The sequence below is a fragment of the Seriola dumerili genome, unplaced genomic scaffold, assembly GCF_002260705.1.
Source record: "Seriola dumerili isolate Sdu_G_001 unplaced genomic scaffold, Sdu_1.0 BDQW01000025.1, whole genome shotgun sequence".
NCBI classification, from domain to species: domain Eukaryota; kingdom Metazoa; phylum Chordata; class Actinopteri; order Carangiformes; family Carangidae; genus Seriola; species Seriola dumerili.
The window spans coordinates 17,284,626-17,302,683 of NW_019174280.1; the positions used below are offsets into that span (position 1 = coordinate 17,284,626).

General features: G+C 39.6%; 1 protein-coding gene across 1 annotated transcript in view; it reads left to right on the forward strand.

The window, feature by feature from the left end:
- The window catches only part of rngtt (RNA guanylyltransferase and 5'-phosphatase), a 93,519-nt gene that overhangs the window by 4,089 nt on the left and 71,372 nt on the right, over positions 1-18,058 (forward strand). Inside the window, exons 5-8 of the mRNA XM_022769099.1 lie at positions 2,813-2,888; positions 4,823-5,072; positions 7,202-7,311; positions 8,489-8,590. Of these exons, the coding sequence (XP_022624820.1) occupies positions 2,813-2,888; positions 4,823-5,072; positions 7,202-7,311; positions 8,489-8,590 (538 nt within the window). The remainder of the gene's footprint in view (positions 1-2,812; positions 2,889-4,822; positions 5,073-7,201; positions 7,312-8,488; positions 8,591-18,058) is intronic.

Below are 18,058 nucleotides of genomic sequence, written 5' to 3' on the forward strand. Positions count from 1 at the left end.
TCCATAGAGTGCTGGACTACACTGGCTTATTGGTAGCATTACCCTATGTGTCCAGCAGAGAGCAGCCTTACTCTAAAATTGGACCGGTGCAAATGGGAGTGAGGTTAGGCTTTATGTTTTTTCAGTGCCTTTTTTTTTTGTAGTTCTTAGTTATCAGACAGCTTCCCAGTGCAACCAGTATAACCCAGTAGAAACCAGCTGGCTGCTCATGGTCACAGAGTAGCTCCGTGTTGCAGCTGAAGGTTAAATGGCTGTCCCAAGGTTTGCTCACATGTCACTGTTGAGCTGCATTTGTACTTCTCCAAACGTGCATGGCTGTCAAACAAACATCCTTAAGAAAATAGTCTTGTGTAATTCACCATATTTTTGGTTTCATAAGTATGTAGGAGTTTCACATGAGAAACAGCACTTCTCTCCCACAGAACGGTGTGTAGGTGATTTCTAGGTGAAACCTGGCTCAATAAGGTTTGGTTTAAAAGTTAATATTGTGTAGATGTCCACATGTGGGCAGATTTTTTTTCACAATTGTTCCAACTGTATTATATTTTTTACAATAGTAAAAGTACATGGAAATTGTATATCTAGGTCTATCCATTACTCAGCTTATTATAAGTCATCAGTATGTGGTTAAAAGTAATATTTTTACTCTGCATAAATGAAGGTGATATGAATGACAGTATCCAGATTGATGACATTTTCAGTCCACAGAGAAATGCACACAGCTTGTATTCAGAAACTGAGCCTTAAAACGAGCCGTCAGGACTTCTGTAACTTTGTGATGTCACAACAAAGCCGTCACCACTCTCAACCATGCCTAAAGCCCAGCCCATCCAGACCCACCGTCCAACCTTGCAGGATTTGGTTTCTCTGAGTGTTTACCTGAGTTTTTCTGAGTGTTTTTGCTATATTTTTATTCAGTCACTCAGAAAACAGTCAGCCGATCAGCAGAGAGCCTCAGAGCCTCTCTTCTCACCGACCTGTTGTTACTAGAGCTCTAAGCCCGAGAGAGGAGATGTAAAACCAAATTGAGATGTTTTTCTGTGCTTACAACCACATCTTCTTTATGGATATTGAAACTTCAAATAAACACACACAGGAAAAGTGTGAAATATGGGACCTTTTAAGATAATTGTGCTCTGTCAAATTATACACTCAGTTGGCCGTTAATTAGGTACACAGAGGTAAAACTAATGCAATCTGATCCAACCAGGAATCCTCCCTGCATGAAAGTTATAATGTTCAGTTTTTTTTTTTTTTAAACTGTTTTAGAGACATGATTAATAAACTTTATGATCACAGAGAGGTGTTTCTGTTATTTAGCGTCACTGATGTAAATGGGCTGGACAATATAACAGAAACACCTTTCAGTATAATGCAATTCAGTTCAACAGCGTCACAAACTGCAGCCTCCAAAACGATCATACAGGTGAAACAACACCTCTCTTAAACAGTTTCAACAAAAACTGAGAATTATAACCATCGTGAAGAGAGGATTCATTGGAGCACTGTTGTATTAGACTGCATTTGTTTTTGGTTAGGTTTATTTAATAAACTGCCAACTAATTGAATGTGTTATGTATAAAAGGGTTTTAATGAATCTCACTTCTTAAATAATTATTCACGTGCTCCCTCAATTAAGGGCTTATGGGTGTCCTGGTGGAACAACATTTTTTTTTTCTCATTTGTCCTGTTTTTAAGCAGCTCATTCACTTTTTTCCAAGTGTAAAAAAGTTCATTTGGAATAATACTGTGCTGTGACACAGTGCCTAAAGGCAGCCTGAGGGACCCTATCAGGTACACATGGATATTGAAATTGCGCTTTTACACCACTGACAGCAGGGTGCTCTCTTATACCAGCATCTTCTAGTCCTGTCCAGATCTGCTCTTAACTGCTGGCTGGCTGGGAAATCGGACTGCTCGAACATCAGAGCAGAATGTGTGAATGTCATCTCAGCAAAGTCCTGCCTTTGGCCAGCTGGTGATTAGGCTTTGTTGTCTCTGCAGTACACATGTCCAAATTAGACAGTTGGGCTGGTAAATGTGATCCCTGTGCTCATTGGTTCATTTTGTCTTCATTAGCGTTGGCGTTGCCAGGCAAACTTCCTGTGCAGTGGAAGTATGAGAGTCAGATGGTTTGGTTTTTGTGTAGTTTGAGCCTTGCTGTGCACTTGCTTGTTTGTGAGAACGCCACTCTGTTACAAAATTTGGAAGTTATTTTTTTCTTTGTTGAAATATTGAACACATGACTAAAATCTTCAGGGGGCTTTTTGTGGCCCTGGAATTCAGATTCTGCTTTAAAGAGCACACTTTCTCTCTTTCTGTTTTTCTCATGTGCCCTTTCATCCACTCTTAACCTCTCTGAATGTTTCATCAATTTCTGGGTCTCTTCTGTGTGTGCTGTGGCTGGTGTCGGGCGGATTTTTTTGATGTGGGTATGAAGGCAGGGTGGCCCTCTAGGGGGGGGGTGGATCTGCCTGTGAGTCTTTTGATTGTGTGACTTGATGCCTCCGCTCAAAACAACCTTAGCACATCTTAAAGAGGACTGATGTTATTGATGTGAGAGGGGAACTTGGATAAGATTGTGCTAAACCACAAGGCTGTTGAAATAGTGACGCCTTGCTCAGATTATGTTGCATTAAACTGATTGCGTGAAGGCTTTGAGGATAGATATGAGAATAGATAAACTGCTGATGTGACTTTCAACATATTCTATCAACGCAAGAGTGTTTTTTAAATGGGTTAGATTTAATATAAATGTAAACTTAAAGTTGGATTCTGAGTTTTTACTGCTTTTTCTTTTTTTCTCCCAAAGGTGTTCACTGCACGCATGGCTTCAACCGGACAGGCTTTCTGGTATGTGCGTACCTGGTGGAGAAGATGGACTGGAGGTAAGGACTAACCCCCTTCCATCACTCATACAGTTGGGAGCACAGTTTGACCATCTTCGCAATCGTCTTGCATGATAACACAAACCGTACACCACCGCCACTTCAACATGAAGCTTCACAAAGAAGCTTGCTGGTCAGCAGTGACCGAGTTCATTTCCCCACGACAGAGATGTTTAAATAATTTACAGCAGCGGAGCAGAAGTGGGGTGGGTGAGTGGGTGTGTGTCTTTACTCAGAGGTGGAGCAGCAGTCTGAGAGAGCAGAATCCCTGGAAGCTGGTAGATTGATAAAGCCCTCCCACCACCCACTACTTCCTGTGTAATGAATATTCCGTGAGCATTTACAGCCCTCATCCTGTATCATGTGTTGGGAGATAATTCAACTATCAAATGATCAACACTGGCAGATTTTTTTGTCTTTATTTTAGTTTTTTGTATACATACAGTCAGTGAAAAAATATCCACCTTAAACATGGAGTAAATCATGATTAGGGCTGCAACAAAAAATTATTTTCAGTACTGATTAATTTGCTGATTATTTACTCAATTAATCGTTTGGTCTATAAAATGTCAGAAAATAGTGAAAAATACCCATCACAATTCCCTATTGCCTAAGATGTATTTATGTCTTGTTTATCTGACAAAACTATTCAATTTAGAACTGAAATATTTAGTTGATTAATGATTTATTCAATCGACAGAAAGATAATTGGGCACTATTTTGATGATCAGTTAATCCCTTTTCAGGCACAAATGCTAACTGTCCCTGTTCTGAGCTTCTGCATTGTGAGGATTTCCTGCTTTTCTGTTTTATATCATTAGAAATGAAAAGTTTTTGGACAAATGAAAATGTTTGACCACTTCATGTTGGGACCATACGATTGATTGAAAAATAATTGTTATATTAATTTGTAATGAAAAATGAAAATTGGTTGTGGCCAGACAAGGAAAAGAGGCCAATTCTCACATTTGAACCAGAAACCATCAAGTGCTTTGCATTTTTTCTGATCAATTTTTTTCTCAATTGGCTGATGGATTAATCGACTTATAGTTACAGTTACAACTAGTTATCATAATGATAAACACATTATATATTACATTATATTTACAGTAACATTGATTAGTTCATTAATTGATTACTTGATTGACAGAAAATTAGTCGGGAACTGTTTTTCTAATCGATTCATTATCAGTTGAGTCTTTTTTTCAAACTAAAATGCTAAACATTGGCCCCACCCAGCTTCCCAAATTTGATGTTTTGATACCTTTCTTTGTCATATATGATAGTAAACTTTGACGATTGGCGGATAATATTGAGACATTTGACAACATCTTCTTGGGCTGTGGAAAATTAGAATGGGGATTTTTTTCACTATTATCTGACATTTAATATACCAATGATCAATCAAGGAAGTAATTGGCAGGTTAATCAATGATACTTAGTCATATTTTATAATGAATATAAAAATAACTCTCTAGTCTGAGTCTTTAGTTTTTTGATTTGATGAAATTGTTGCAAATCATTTCCTGACAAAAAAGCAATAAATAAGATGAAAATGTTTTTGAGTCAAGTTCATTTACATATATAAGAAAAATGAAGGACCCTAAAATGGATCCCTGAGGACCTCCAAAGGGAAGCTTATCATAATCTGAGGAGTATTTTTCAATGTTTTTTTAATTCCCATAAGCAAATAGTGTTAAACAATACTTTTTCCTTTTGTACTGAAATATTACAGTAAAATTTGACATCTTTTTTTTTTTTATCAAGCTCTTTATTCATATCATAATCATAAAGTAATTGTCAGTTGAAGCCTTAAATACCGTTGACTACCTTTTTAGTTTTGTTCAAGATAAAACTATTCTAAAACTGTCATACAAATGAAAGAATAAACCTTTGTGAAAGATGCCCTGTCTGCGTTTTCTGTCTCTTATCAGTGTCGAAGCAGCTGTGGCTGCTTTCGCCCAAGCCCGGGCCCCAGGGATCTACAAGGGAGACTACCTCAAAGAGCTTTTCCGTCGCTATGGGGACGAGGAGGACGCGCCCCCCGCCCCTGCACTGCCTGAGTGGTGCTTCGATGACGACGAGGGGGAAGTGGACGATGACGGTAACGCGGTCAGCCAGGAGTCGGGCCCCAGCTCCTCTGGGTCAGCGCCCGGCAAACGAAAAAAAGAGAAGCTAAAACTGGTAAGACTTGCGTGGAGTTCCAGGAAATGGACTGTTAAGCAGGAAATCCACTGGCCCCTCTCTGCACGACATGGATCTCATGCAGGGTGATGCAGGGTCTTCAGGGACGCTTCCCTTCTAAGTGATAAGACTCTTATGTTCAACTATATAAAATAATCTAGCAAACTGAATCTTCAAATTTAGATAAAATGAAGCATTACATCTTCTCAACTGCTGTCAAAGGTATCATTTTGGTTAGATAAAAGCTGTATCCGTCTTTATGTAAAGCTTTCATGCTTTCATCACTGCAGTTTAGTGAAATTAGAGGTGTTGAATCATCTCCAGTTGCGTGTAATTAGGTTTTCTTTTTACATTCAACTGATGCTCTCCTTCAAATAATTTTGAGTAGTTACAAGAAGCTTAAATTAAGATGGCACTGCTAACATTTCCAGCAGGCACAGTAATGGAGGCAATGCAAAGATTAAAGAAACAAAAGTGAAGCAAAACATAGATTTGTACAGATACTTATTTATCACTGTTATTAGGGAAAACCTGAATCAAGGCAAATCTAATAGCTGAAAATGTGATACAGCAGACAGGTCTAGAAGGAGGAAGCCAGAGGAGAGAGCAGCTCTTGCAGACTGCATTACTTCACTGTCATTAAGCAATACTGTCTCTTGGTTGAGTGGACTGCCTCACAGTCAGACTGGTTGGCGGCCAGTTGGCTGTTATGAGGAGAAATGTCATAAAGTCTGCTTGGATGAAACACTCTTGAATTTTGATGTGAGAAGTAGAAACGCTTCTCTGCTATTTTGGATAGTACATACTTGGATTAACCATTTATTGGCTTCTGACGTTATGGTCTATGCATGTGGAGACGCATGTTAATACTGGGTCTGAACAGGGCCATATAGTGCAGGAGGAGATGTCCAGGTTTTGAACCACAGGTTAGCTAGCTGACATGTATAAGCTAACGTTAGCACTTGTTCCATTGCATTTTAGAGCATTTTGAAACTGTGGCATTGGTACTTTTACTTAAGTAAAGGATCTGAGTTCTTCTTCCACCACTGCCCTTTTTAGTGGAGTTTCAGTCAGCACCATCAGACCTGTAGCAAATAGCAGCTAGGAAGCTCATCAACTCATCAGGGGAAAGTGTGGATTTTAGCAAAGACTGAAATGAACTCAGATTAATTAATCACTTGTCAGTGGTTAAGCCATCTATGCTTTTTATGCTGCTTATCTGGGCCAAGGCCACATTAATTAGATTAATTATATCATTAGGAATTATTGTTATATGTTGTTTGGAATTTCTGAAAAAAAGTAATTAAGTAAGATATAGTAATTAATAATTCTAAAGAATATCATCCTCACTGGCTTTTTATTATACTTAGGTCACTATGTGATGGTGAAACAGTTGTTAAATTGCATTCTTTGTGGGTTTAAAACAACTTCAACTTGACTTGGTGAACACTTGAGAAACTCTACCAATGTTCAGATAGTCTTGTTCTCACCTGACTGAGCGAACAAGGTGAACTGGTGCGAATGGTTGCTGAGTTTAAGGCAGATGAATGAGGCTAAGCTGTAGCACTACTGTATAATGCACTACCCTGTCTAGATTAAAAGGTGGTGAAATAATTTATATGGTCATGATCATGCTCTTTCTTTTCTCACTGTAGCCATTTATACTTAATCGGCATAAATGGTCATATACCAGTTAGCAGGACTGAGCTGGGCTGAATGAGAAGGAAAAGGTCATGCCAAATGAGAAATAAGTGAGATTAGGAAATGAGTGCCACAGATGTTGCCAACATTTCTATCAGAGTAGATGTGAGTGGATTCTTCATAAACCATAAATGGGAACATGTGGATACAGTCCAGTTTCCTGGGAGTTGAAGCGGATGAGTAGGTTTTATAAGATCCATAAAATAATTAAAGTGAGAACAGTTTTAAACATGGAGAAGTCAAAAGGAAAGATGGATTTATAATATTTCTACCTGTTGCCTCTGCACACAGGGATTCATAAAGCAAAGAAGCAGCTGTTTGGAAAGTGTCACCGGTACTCAAAATGTTTTTCTTGTATGTGTAGGCGGGGTATGATTTTTATAAATCCAAGTTCAAGCTTCTGTTTTCCTTGTTTTTTTACCTCCCAGGGTGCAGTATTCCTTGAAGGCATCACAGTGAAGGGCGTCACACAGGTCACCACACAACCCAAACTAGGCGAGATCCAAAGAATGTGTCAGGAGATGGCCGAGTGGGACAGGTAACAGCCTCTGTTTGCCTTCCTTGTACGCCTCTGGGAAACTGTGCTTGTCTGTGCGTACATATGTGTTTATTGTACTGTGTTGTGAGTGACTCTTTTGTCTCAAATGACCTATCTTTTCTTTTTTTGAAGATCTTGACACTTTCAGGCAGGCAGCAGAGTTAGGAATAGATTTTTCTTTTCTGGATAAATATGCCGCTACAGCTTTTGTAATGAAATTGCAGATAGTGGGCTCTACTGCTGTGTCTTGTAACAGCAGAATGAACAGTCCACCCTGCTATTTCTACTACCTGCTGTTGCCAATACCTGTGTGTGTGCTTTTATCTTCTAACATAAGATCCAAATGTACTTGTGAATGCAACATTTGAACAAAATGACTGTGTCTAGAACCAAAATCTGCTGTTGTTACTCCACTTTGTGATACCTTTTACACTATGTCAACGCCCAACACATTCACACTACTCTAACTCCCACCATACAACAAACATAAGGCTAAAAATGTGTCAATAAAATATTGATTGGCAGCCGTGAGCTCCCACCCTGGACTTTGGCTTTCTCTGATTGGTTAGCAGGGTGAGGCTCACTTATAAGGTTTAGTAGAGAGAATCTTTGCACTGCTGCCAGGCTGTTGAATGAGTTTATGTCATGTGATTATACCAAATTTAATCTTGATCCAACCAATAGTTGTTTGGATATCTCAGTCTGGACCAAAGTGATGGGCCGACTGACTGACAGCCATCCATAGACCAATATGCTAGCAGGGCACTGCATCGGTCAATAGCAGGCCTCCTGAAGTGAAGTACAACAGCTGCATACATACATATTGCACATTGTATAATTGATGTGGTTACTGTGGCCACAATAACATGAACATTTGATTGTATTTTTGCTGAATCCATCATGTCATGAACTTTGTTGTGTTATATTGGAGTGTGGGTATTGAGACAGACCTCTGGGCTCTGATGGTCACTCCTAACAGACCTGAGAGATTTTGTAGCCATGTGTAACCATGTGCTAACGCTTGTGTTTATATCATGTCACTTCTAATTCATGCTGATACTGTGTGTATTGGTAAGGGCTAGGCCATGAAATGGATAAATACTCGAGGACATTCTTGTGGGGGTTAGTTATCAAATAACTAAATGTCATCTATTGTGTTTTTTCATTGTTGTTGCAGGTTTGGTTTCCCTGGTGCTCAGCCTGTGTCCATGGATAGACAAAATCTCCGTTTCCTGGAACAGAATCCATACAAAGTCAGCTGGAAAGCGGACGGCACACGGTGGGTCTGTTGTTCACGGATTTTCTTCACAATAACTATCTCCTCGTTCACATGTGTCAGTACAGTTATCACCCTTTGTGTCTCTGACTGGACCGATGGGTTTCTCCTCCCATTCATTAGGCTGCTTTTTCTGAGTCAATACAGAGTGTTCCTGGGTCCATGGGAGTTGTCTAGCAAGGATGTATGCATCAGCTGTGTTAATTTACGTCCCTGGCTTGTCGGTGAAGAAGGCGAGGAATGCTAACATGATTTCTGTTTATTGTTAGGCTTTAATAATCATATAGCTTATCAGCCTGGGCGGTGATCGTGTAGCCGTGAAGATGTGGACTGTGTAATTATAAATCGACTTCACTGTCGGAGCCACAGAGCAAACAGATTGGCTGTGTCCAGTGTAGAATAAGAAATGCAATAAGGGGCTTTTTCTTTCCTGTCACATTTGGGGTGGGAATTTGTTGTTTTCTCTTATTTTATACCTCAGTTGCCAAAAGCTGGTGTTGAGGGGGGGTTTCGTGTGCCAGTAGTCTGCTGTCTCTCTTGCTGGTGCAAATGTGCAGTGTGCTGGTGAATATTTAATGACTGCAGACAATTTCAGAATTTTACATATCGGCGCTTTAATTTCCTTCAGGAGTGAGACAGCACAGAGTACAGATCTGGCCTCTGACCAAGGTGCTGCTGATGTGTGTAATCGACTGCCATCATCTGCAAACGCTTGAAAGTGCAGTTGGAAAGTTTTGCTGTTAAATTTGAATAGAGAGTAATGCCGAGCTCCTCCTCTGCAAACTCAAGCTCTTGTCCTTCACCCCCTTTGCCCTGCAGCTGTACCTGAGCCTTGAAGAGCAGTCATACCTCATTTTTTTCAGTCATGAAAAGCAGAGAGAGGCACAGTATGCTACATATGAGTCATCCTTCAACTGCAGGATATTCACTGTGCTGAGAATATGATCATCTACTTTCTCCTCCCATTTAAAGAAAAAAATGGTATAAAGCAAACCTGACTTTTTTTTTTTTTTTTTTAAATGAAATTAAAAAAACAACAACATAGAATTAGTTATTAGACCAAAGCATATACTGTATGAAATCAGAACAAGATCAGCAAGTCCTGGAAAAGAGAGTGCATGTGTGAGCAATAGAGCTGCAGTAATTGGTCAATTAATCACTTAGTCGAATACAACAGAAAATGAATTGGCATCTGTTTTGATTATTGAATAATTGTCTGAGTTATTTTTTTAAGCCACAATGTCAGCCGTTCGCTGGGTCTCGCTTCTCTAATGAGGATTTGATGCTTTCCCTTGTTGCCTGTGGCAGTAAACTGAATATCATTCAGGGTTTTGATAGTTAGTCAAGACAAAACCAGACACTTTAAGACGTCACCTTGGTCTATGGGAAATTATAATAAACATTTTTTAACTATTTTGTGTCAGTTTATAGACAAAACATTAATTGATTAATCAAGAATAATGAGTGACTGATTTAATAATAAGGAAATCAAAGAAAGACATCACACAACCTTGAGAAAAAAACATTTCAAGATTTAAGTTTTTTTTAAGATTTTAAATTTACCAATTTTTAAATAAAGATCTGACATCATGAAAAAACTCAAATATAAATTGTTAAAATCTTTCTACAGATCCTTTTGTCTTATAATCTAAGACATAAACTCATAAAAGTCTTTCCCTTGATTCACTAATCGCCAGTTTTAATGCAGAAGAATTGTCCATGAAGAATCTGCTGATTTGTTTTGCAGTTTATCTTTTGATCCATATTTGAATGATATTTAAATCTAGGTGTCTGCCATATGTCCACATGTACAGTTGCAGTTGGTGCTTGTAGAGTTAGTTAGGCTGAGACTGGTTTGACATATTGTTTGGAGCTGAGGTGAATGGTAATGACTCCCTGTGTCTCTGAAGCTAATGTGAGCTCTGTCACACAAGCAGTCCCACCCACCAGAACAATTTAGACATAAGTCTCACAAGAACATATTGTGCTCGAGTTTAATTGGGAGACAGTAATTTATTTAACCGTAATTCAATCAGTGCTGGTCGTGTGTATGTGTTTGTGTGGGTCAATGTGTGTTGCATTAGAGAAGCGAGTGTTTTGTGATTTCATACTCCCTCCTTCTAGGACCCTTTTTTTTTTTTTTTTTTTTTCAAACTAAAAGCTGCAGACAGGTTTGAATTAAACATCACTGTGTTTGTTATGATCATACATTATGTTAGTGCTGCCCAAAGGCAGAGGCATCATGTAAAAAGAAGAACCTTGGTGTTATGCTGTTGGTAAAACTTCACCAAATCATATAGACAACAATGAGGTAGAACAGTATAGAAAGTGTGGTCACATCAACGGCATTGTTTTGCACTTTGCATCAATGTATTGTTCTGAACCTGTGAGACCATACTGTGGCCAGTCTTATCTTAAAGAATATATTTCCTAACACCTTATAGAGTATTCTCAAGTTGTTGGAGTTTGTTGACACTCCACTACAGAGGGTTGGAGCTGCTCTTCATTTCCTCCTGTGTGTAAACAACCTCAGAACCTGAGCCTCGGCGTATTTACATAGCAAAAGGTTTGATTCTGTAGACAGTAAACTTTGATGATTTCCTTTGTGTGTCTCTTGTCAATACGGTAGCCGTCTCCTGTTTCTACTTCAAGTCGACAGCAGTATTGTTGCTGTGTCCTTGCTACATGCAGGTAATAAGACCGTGCTCTCATTTGGGGAAAGCTTTCATTTTATATGCACAGTGAAGTGAAGGGTCTGTATTCTGTCTGTGAGGGACAGCTTGTCCTGATGCTGCTGGCCTGATATTATTTCTACTATTTACTATTACTATTGTACAATGCTGAGAAATGGATCACAGCTTCTTTAAAAGCGTGCTACCTCTTTTAATTTATCCAGCAAATAGTTTGGCTTTTGTGTGGAAATGAAATTGCATAAAAGAATTGATGATGAGACATTTTGGTGAAAAATAAACAAAAAAACAAAAAAAAAGAAATTTTGATTTAAAAATTCATGAAATATGAAACATTAAATCTCAGTTCAATGGGCAACAAAAACTGCTGTTAAAGGTAATATAGAGGGATGTTTACTGTTCTGGAGTCAGTTGTCAATAGATTGAAGTAAACACCATAAATGTAAATTAAAAAAAAAAAAAAAATTAGTCCTGATTGATTCTGCTTTTAACCATCATTTCTTGTGCTCTGTTAATCCTTAAATGTCTGCAATGATGAAAAAGTATGAATCCTGAACAATGAGCTCTAATATGTGGATGACTTGCAACACATCAGGCAGGATTACTGAGTTTTGAGCGTGTGTGTATTTTGAGTGAGATTTCGTGATTTCAGTTTGTCATTCTCCACATGCATTGCGGAGAATTTCTTATTAAATGTCCTACTTTCTACCCAGGGGCACCTGAAGACCTGAGATGGATTTTTAATTGGAAATTTGTCTCTTCAAGGTGATCTGGAAAGATTTTTCTGTTTGCATATTGCCAGAAGTTCTCACTTATGATGTATTAGGAATCCCTCCAGCTTTCCTTTTGTTATTCTGGTGAAGATAATGAAGTTTCCCATTGTAATGCAACTCCTTTTTTAATTTCAGAATGAGTAATTCCCTTTTTTATTTTATACAAAAGAATTGTTTTAAACAGGGAAAGGTTAGGTGAGCAGAAATGTTCATCTAATGCTTTATTCTCCAGTCTCATATGAATGCTTCCTGCAGCCTCTTCTCATGACCACGGGCCAATGCAACACAGTTCTGCCAGTTAAACTACTTTGCTCAGTTGCACAATAACAGGTAAGATGGTGACAAAGTACCAAAGCAACCTCACTTACCTAAAACTATTATGCAGCCATCCCTGACACAGAGACCAGTCATACAGAGAAAAACTGCCAAGAAGGTGGCTTCTAATGGGCTTTGGAAAGGACAACAAAATCAGTGGATTTGCCAAAGGGGAAATACAGGCTGAGTTGGGTTTTTACTCATCTTGTTGTGGAGTCTTCTGTCAGGGTTAGATTGGTTTGTGCTCAAGAGAGGAGGAAGGAGAGGAGCCAATTATGTCCTTGGGAATTTAAACAAACTACTCAGCTTGGACTTTATTATGGAAATTGGACTCGAGAAAGTCTTTTGGCTTTGTTAATTTTCTCCCCCTCTAACCGAACTAACACTGCAGTCACCCATTTAAAATGAGAAATCGATAATCCTTTGTTTTTTCTTTGATGTGCCACCTTAGATCTTTTGAGCGAGAGTTTATCATAGCTGTTTTCTGTTTATTGGTTACTTGTCTTTTACACATTCTGTTGGTTATTTAGTTGATTCATGAGGTGCTTAACCCAGCTTATTGGCCGGCTTGTACACCAGACTCCACCATCACCACCACCATATTCAGGTTGACGTTGTTACTGAAGCTCTGGGCTGCTCATTGTAACTTTGTGTATCAGTGCCTCCGAAACAGGGAAACAGCATGGTTTAACAGCAGGTTTGGTTATGGCTAGTTGGGTATCATGCTTTTGCCTTGCTAAGTGATTTCACAGATTAATACATGTCACGTTCACTACGACTGCAGTTCTCACCAAGTTTTCTGCTCTTTGGCCACAGGAGGCAGTAATACCCCATCATGCCTTGGTGCACTGAAATAAGCAAAACTGACACCGCACTCAAAAACACACCTAGACAAGCCATCATGTTTTAAAAGAAGTGTTTTCAAATGGTGTGTTTGGGTTTTTCCAAAAAACAAAAAAGAAAGAAAGAAGGATTAATTGGTTGGTTTGGCGAGTTCACCTCTGATAAACAGCAGCACTTCCCTAAGCTTTTCTATATGAAGCATTCAGAACACAAGTCTACAGGTGTGCACGGCCTAAACCAGGATAATGCTGCATTCATGTAATGTCGATAGAATGGCAAGAACAGGAAATGGCTGTGTCCACTCTTTATTCCAAAGTGTTTGTCCCAATGTTACCCTTGTAGTCGCACCGTATATACAGTCTGAATTGACGTCTTATATTGTGTTACATATTAGTAGCAGTTTGTTGACAAGCAACACAAGATACAAACAGTGTATAACGCCTATAACATGAGCTGAATGGATTGTATGAGTGTTAATATGAGATTTTATTTTGACGTCGCTGCCAGTGCTTGTGCATTTGCATTCATTCTGCCGACAGTTTCTCTGTAGTTGTTTTTGGTAAGTTGGAGATATCGACACTGACAGAAAGTCGCAATATCCTCAACATGGAATTCCAAGTTGCAGGCTGATGTAAACAGTTTTTGCCGTTAGTCTGCTCGTGATTACAGTTGAATCTGGGCGAATCTGTAGGGGGTCTTTGTTAGTAGGAAAGGGATATTTTTCTCTGCTGCAGTGATTCGTGATTTGATTTAGCAAAGATCTTTGTGGTTTTGTACCAAAAAAAAAAAAAAAGCTTTTCGAAAAGCTTTTCGAAATACTATCAAATGTAGTAGGAAATTATTCTGTATATGAACAAGTGTATAAATGCCCATACAGAAATGGACTTTCAGGCAAGACAGTTTACCCTCAAGTGTGTCTCTCATGTGCTCCCTTGTTGCTTCAAAAAAAAAAGAAGACATCAAACATCAGATATCGTTTGTGCTCCACAACATTGTAAGATGGATGTTTTGTTTTGACTGCCATCTAAAATGAGAAATCAACCTGAGAATAAGAGACTCAGCCCTGCCCGTCGACGCACCACTAATGATGTGCAAAGCTTGTGGATCTGATCTAAGGCCTCCCCCTGGAGCTCAGCTGCTGTCAGTCATGCTGCGGGACTAGACTGGCAAAGCCGACACAATGGCCGTCTGTGCCTCATTAGGGCTAAAGTGCTCGGGGGACAGAGCTTGGGGATAAGGGTAAAACCTGATTCTCACAGCACCCATCACAGGACAGTAGCGGAAAGGAGAGAGCAGGCGGGGAGGGGCGTGTGAATAAAGGAGCACATCATATTGAATATTTTCCTTTTGGCCATAAAGAGAAAATTCAGTGTCTGCTGTTACCATAACTTCAGAGGGAGGGAGAGATGAAGGTGATACTGCAGTGAAGAGTAGGACAAGTGGGAGTTACCCTGTACTAATGGTCTCCTTCTGCTTTCTTCTGAACATACTTGACAGCGTTAGCCATGGCTAACTGGCCAATTAAACAGCAGAGGAACCACTTCAGCTTTGCACAGACCTGTTGTGTCCTTACTGGTTGACAGATCTGCTCTGTTGTGACACTTAGCCTATCTGTTTGATCTTCTCACACGCTCTTCCTCCTCCGAGATAAAAGATATCATCCTTTTGCACAAGAGGATCTTCCTGTCTGTGGGAATCATCATTTGCTTTAACATTTTCAGGCATTTCCTGTTCCATTTCTTATCCAGTACAGTTCTTACTTGCCTGTATGTCTTTTTAATGCTTTCATTGTGTGTCCACTCCCACCCCGAAAATGTAAGTGCAGCTATATCTGGCCCACTCATCATTCTTTCCTTCTCCTCCTCCCACATTTTTTGTTTTTCCCTGCAGTTTCCACAAGACTTTCAGATGACCCTGATTCATATCTTAAGGCTAGTGTTTTCTTGCTCTCTCCTGTCATGACTGGAGGGGGGGGGGTGTCAAGCTCATCGCTCTGGGCTCTCTACCGATGTCTGTTAACTGAAGAGCGTGATGAGGGGTATGATTACCACTTCTCTTGGCCAGCATGCTTGAGAAGCATTTGACTTAATGGAAACAATTAGGTTATATGTCTAGCTTCTCATAAAAGCCCTCTTTGAAATGAGCACCAACTAACAGTAAAGGGAGCGCCATCTACCTACGCATTTATCCCCTTGGGTACAAAAAGCAGAGCATTTATTGGAGACAGGAGCTGTTTTTTTTTGTTTTTTTGTGATACGGATGGTTTGCCCACCCAGCTTCACCTGGTATTACAATGACACCTAGATATTCGCTGATATTTTGAAAAATTGTGCTGCTAGGCAAGCCACTGAAAGTAGTAATTCCCTCAGAACTGGATAGTAATTTTACACCATACTGTTCCCTAAAAATGATAGACATAGTAAAAAAGAAATGCACACAGTTTTGTGCTTGGCTTCTTGTTGCAATGTCAAGAGAAAATGATAAGGGGAATATTTTTTTTGTTGGGTTTTGTGCCTTTTTTTGGGTTTGTAATTGTGCACAATATTTGAGGCGATATGAAATATCGTTCCATGTAAGAACCCAATTTGTAGCTTGTTATTGAAATTACACTATTTCCAAATATTTTTATTGATTCCCAACCATGATTTCTGTTAACCTGTTGTTGCGTCCTTCAGCTCACCCTGCTGTAGCTTCATAGCAGCACGTTTCAATTTTGGCCTAGTGAAATTAAATCGTCATTGTTAATCTGTACTATCGTTGAAAGCATTTCAGTTTATGGGATATTATGATGGGCATATTTCAATATTGTTTGACATTTTGTAGACCAAGTGGTTTATTGATTAATTCAGAAATATTCAGTAGATTCATCGATAATGAAAACAATCAGTTGCAGCTCTATATTTACACAAGAAAAAGATTTACTATTTAGTACAATCCTCGTAAAAGGCACATCTCTGCTCTCAATGCAGACTTTTGTCAGCTGGTGTTGTATTATGCCCACGTACTTATTCTTGGAAGCTTGTCAAGATTCCCACTTTGAACCAGCTGGTATTGATGGCATATTTATTACATCTAATCCCTCTGTGATAGTGGTGGAGAGACACAGCAGGTATGAGAATTGCATAGCTTTGTCAGCGAGGAAGTCATTAATCTCAAATCCATCTCTGTCTTCAGACTTTGTTTTCCCAAAAGGTGTACATCCTCTCAGTCGGTGTTATAGCTGCATTTGGTCACCATCACAGCTTCCTGCCCAGTTTGATAGCATAAATTCTCTAATACAGTTCAGAAAGTATTCAGACCCCTTTACTTTTTGCACATTGTATTGGTTATGTTTCGGCCTTATGCCAAAATCATATTCATTAATTTTTAACCTCATCAATCCACACTCAGTACCTCATAATGCCAAAGCGAATCACATTGACATAAGTGTTCAGACCTTCTGCTATGACACTTGAATTTTAGCTCAGGCGCCTCCCATTTCTCTTGATCATCTTTGAGATGTTTCGACACCTTGACTGGAGTCCATCTGTGGTAAATTGAGTTGATTGGACATGATTTGGAAAGGCACACATCTGTCTATATAAGGTCTCCCGGTTGACAATGCATATCAAACCAAAAACCAAGCTATGAGATGGAAGGAAACACCTGCAGGGGGAAGGCTGCAAAAAATATTTCTGCTGCATTGAAGGTTCCCACTCAAGAGCACAGTGGCCTCCGTAATTCTTAAATGAAAGTAGTTACGAACAACCCGGACTCCTCCTAGAACTGGCTGCCTGGCCAAACAGAGCTATCATGGAAGACGTCAGGCCTTGGTAAGAGAGGTGACCAAGAACCCGATGGTCACTCTGGCTGAGTCTCACCTCAGTGAAAGTTTGCAAAAAAGCACTCTGAGACTCTCAGAACAACATTGTTTGAAACCAAGTTTGAACTGTTTGGCCTCAATTCTAAGCGCCATGTCTGAAGGAAACCAGGCACTACTCATCCCCTGCTCAGTACCATCTCAGTGGTGAAGCATGGTGGTGGCAGCATCATGCTGAGGGGGTGTTTGTCAACGGCAGGGACAGGGAGAATGGTCAGGGCTGAGGGAAAGCTAAACAGAGCAAACTAGAGAGATATCCCGAATGAAAACCTGGTCCAGAGCGCTCAGGAACTCAGACTGGGCAAAAGGATCACCTTTCAACAAGACAATGACCCTAAGCACGCAGCCAAGAAAACACAGGAGTTGATTAGGAACAACTCTGTGAATGTTCTTCAGTGGCCCAGCCACTTTGAACCCAACTGAACAACTCTGGAGAGATCTGAAAATGGCTGTCGACAGACAATCCCCATCCAACCTGACAGAGCTTGAGAGGATGTGTAGAGAAGGATGGCAGAAAATCCTCAAATCCAGGTGTGCAGAGCTTGTCACATCACATGCAAGAAGAGTCAAGGCTGTAATCAGTGCCAAAGGTGCTTCAGCTAAACACCAAGTAAAGGGTCTGAATACTTATGTCAATGTGACATTTCAGTTTTGTAGTATTGAGTGTAGACTAATGAGGGGAAAAATGAAATGATTTTAGCGTAAGGCTGCAACATAACAAAATGTGACAAAACGGGAGGGATCTGAATACTCTCAATACATTGTAGGTTAAAGGTAAAAGATAATTAGCCTCAGTTGTCAGTTACATTGATTTGGATACTTAACCTTTCAAAATATAGCAGGACTGCAGTTGCTCATTAGAACATGAGTTCATCCTGCTTTATACACCATTTGGTATTTTGTGTTAAAGAGCAGCAGGCTGCCTGCAAAGTGTAATTGGGCTCATAAAAGGTGTGTAATGAAGCCACCAGATTGTTAAACACAGACATTT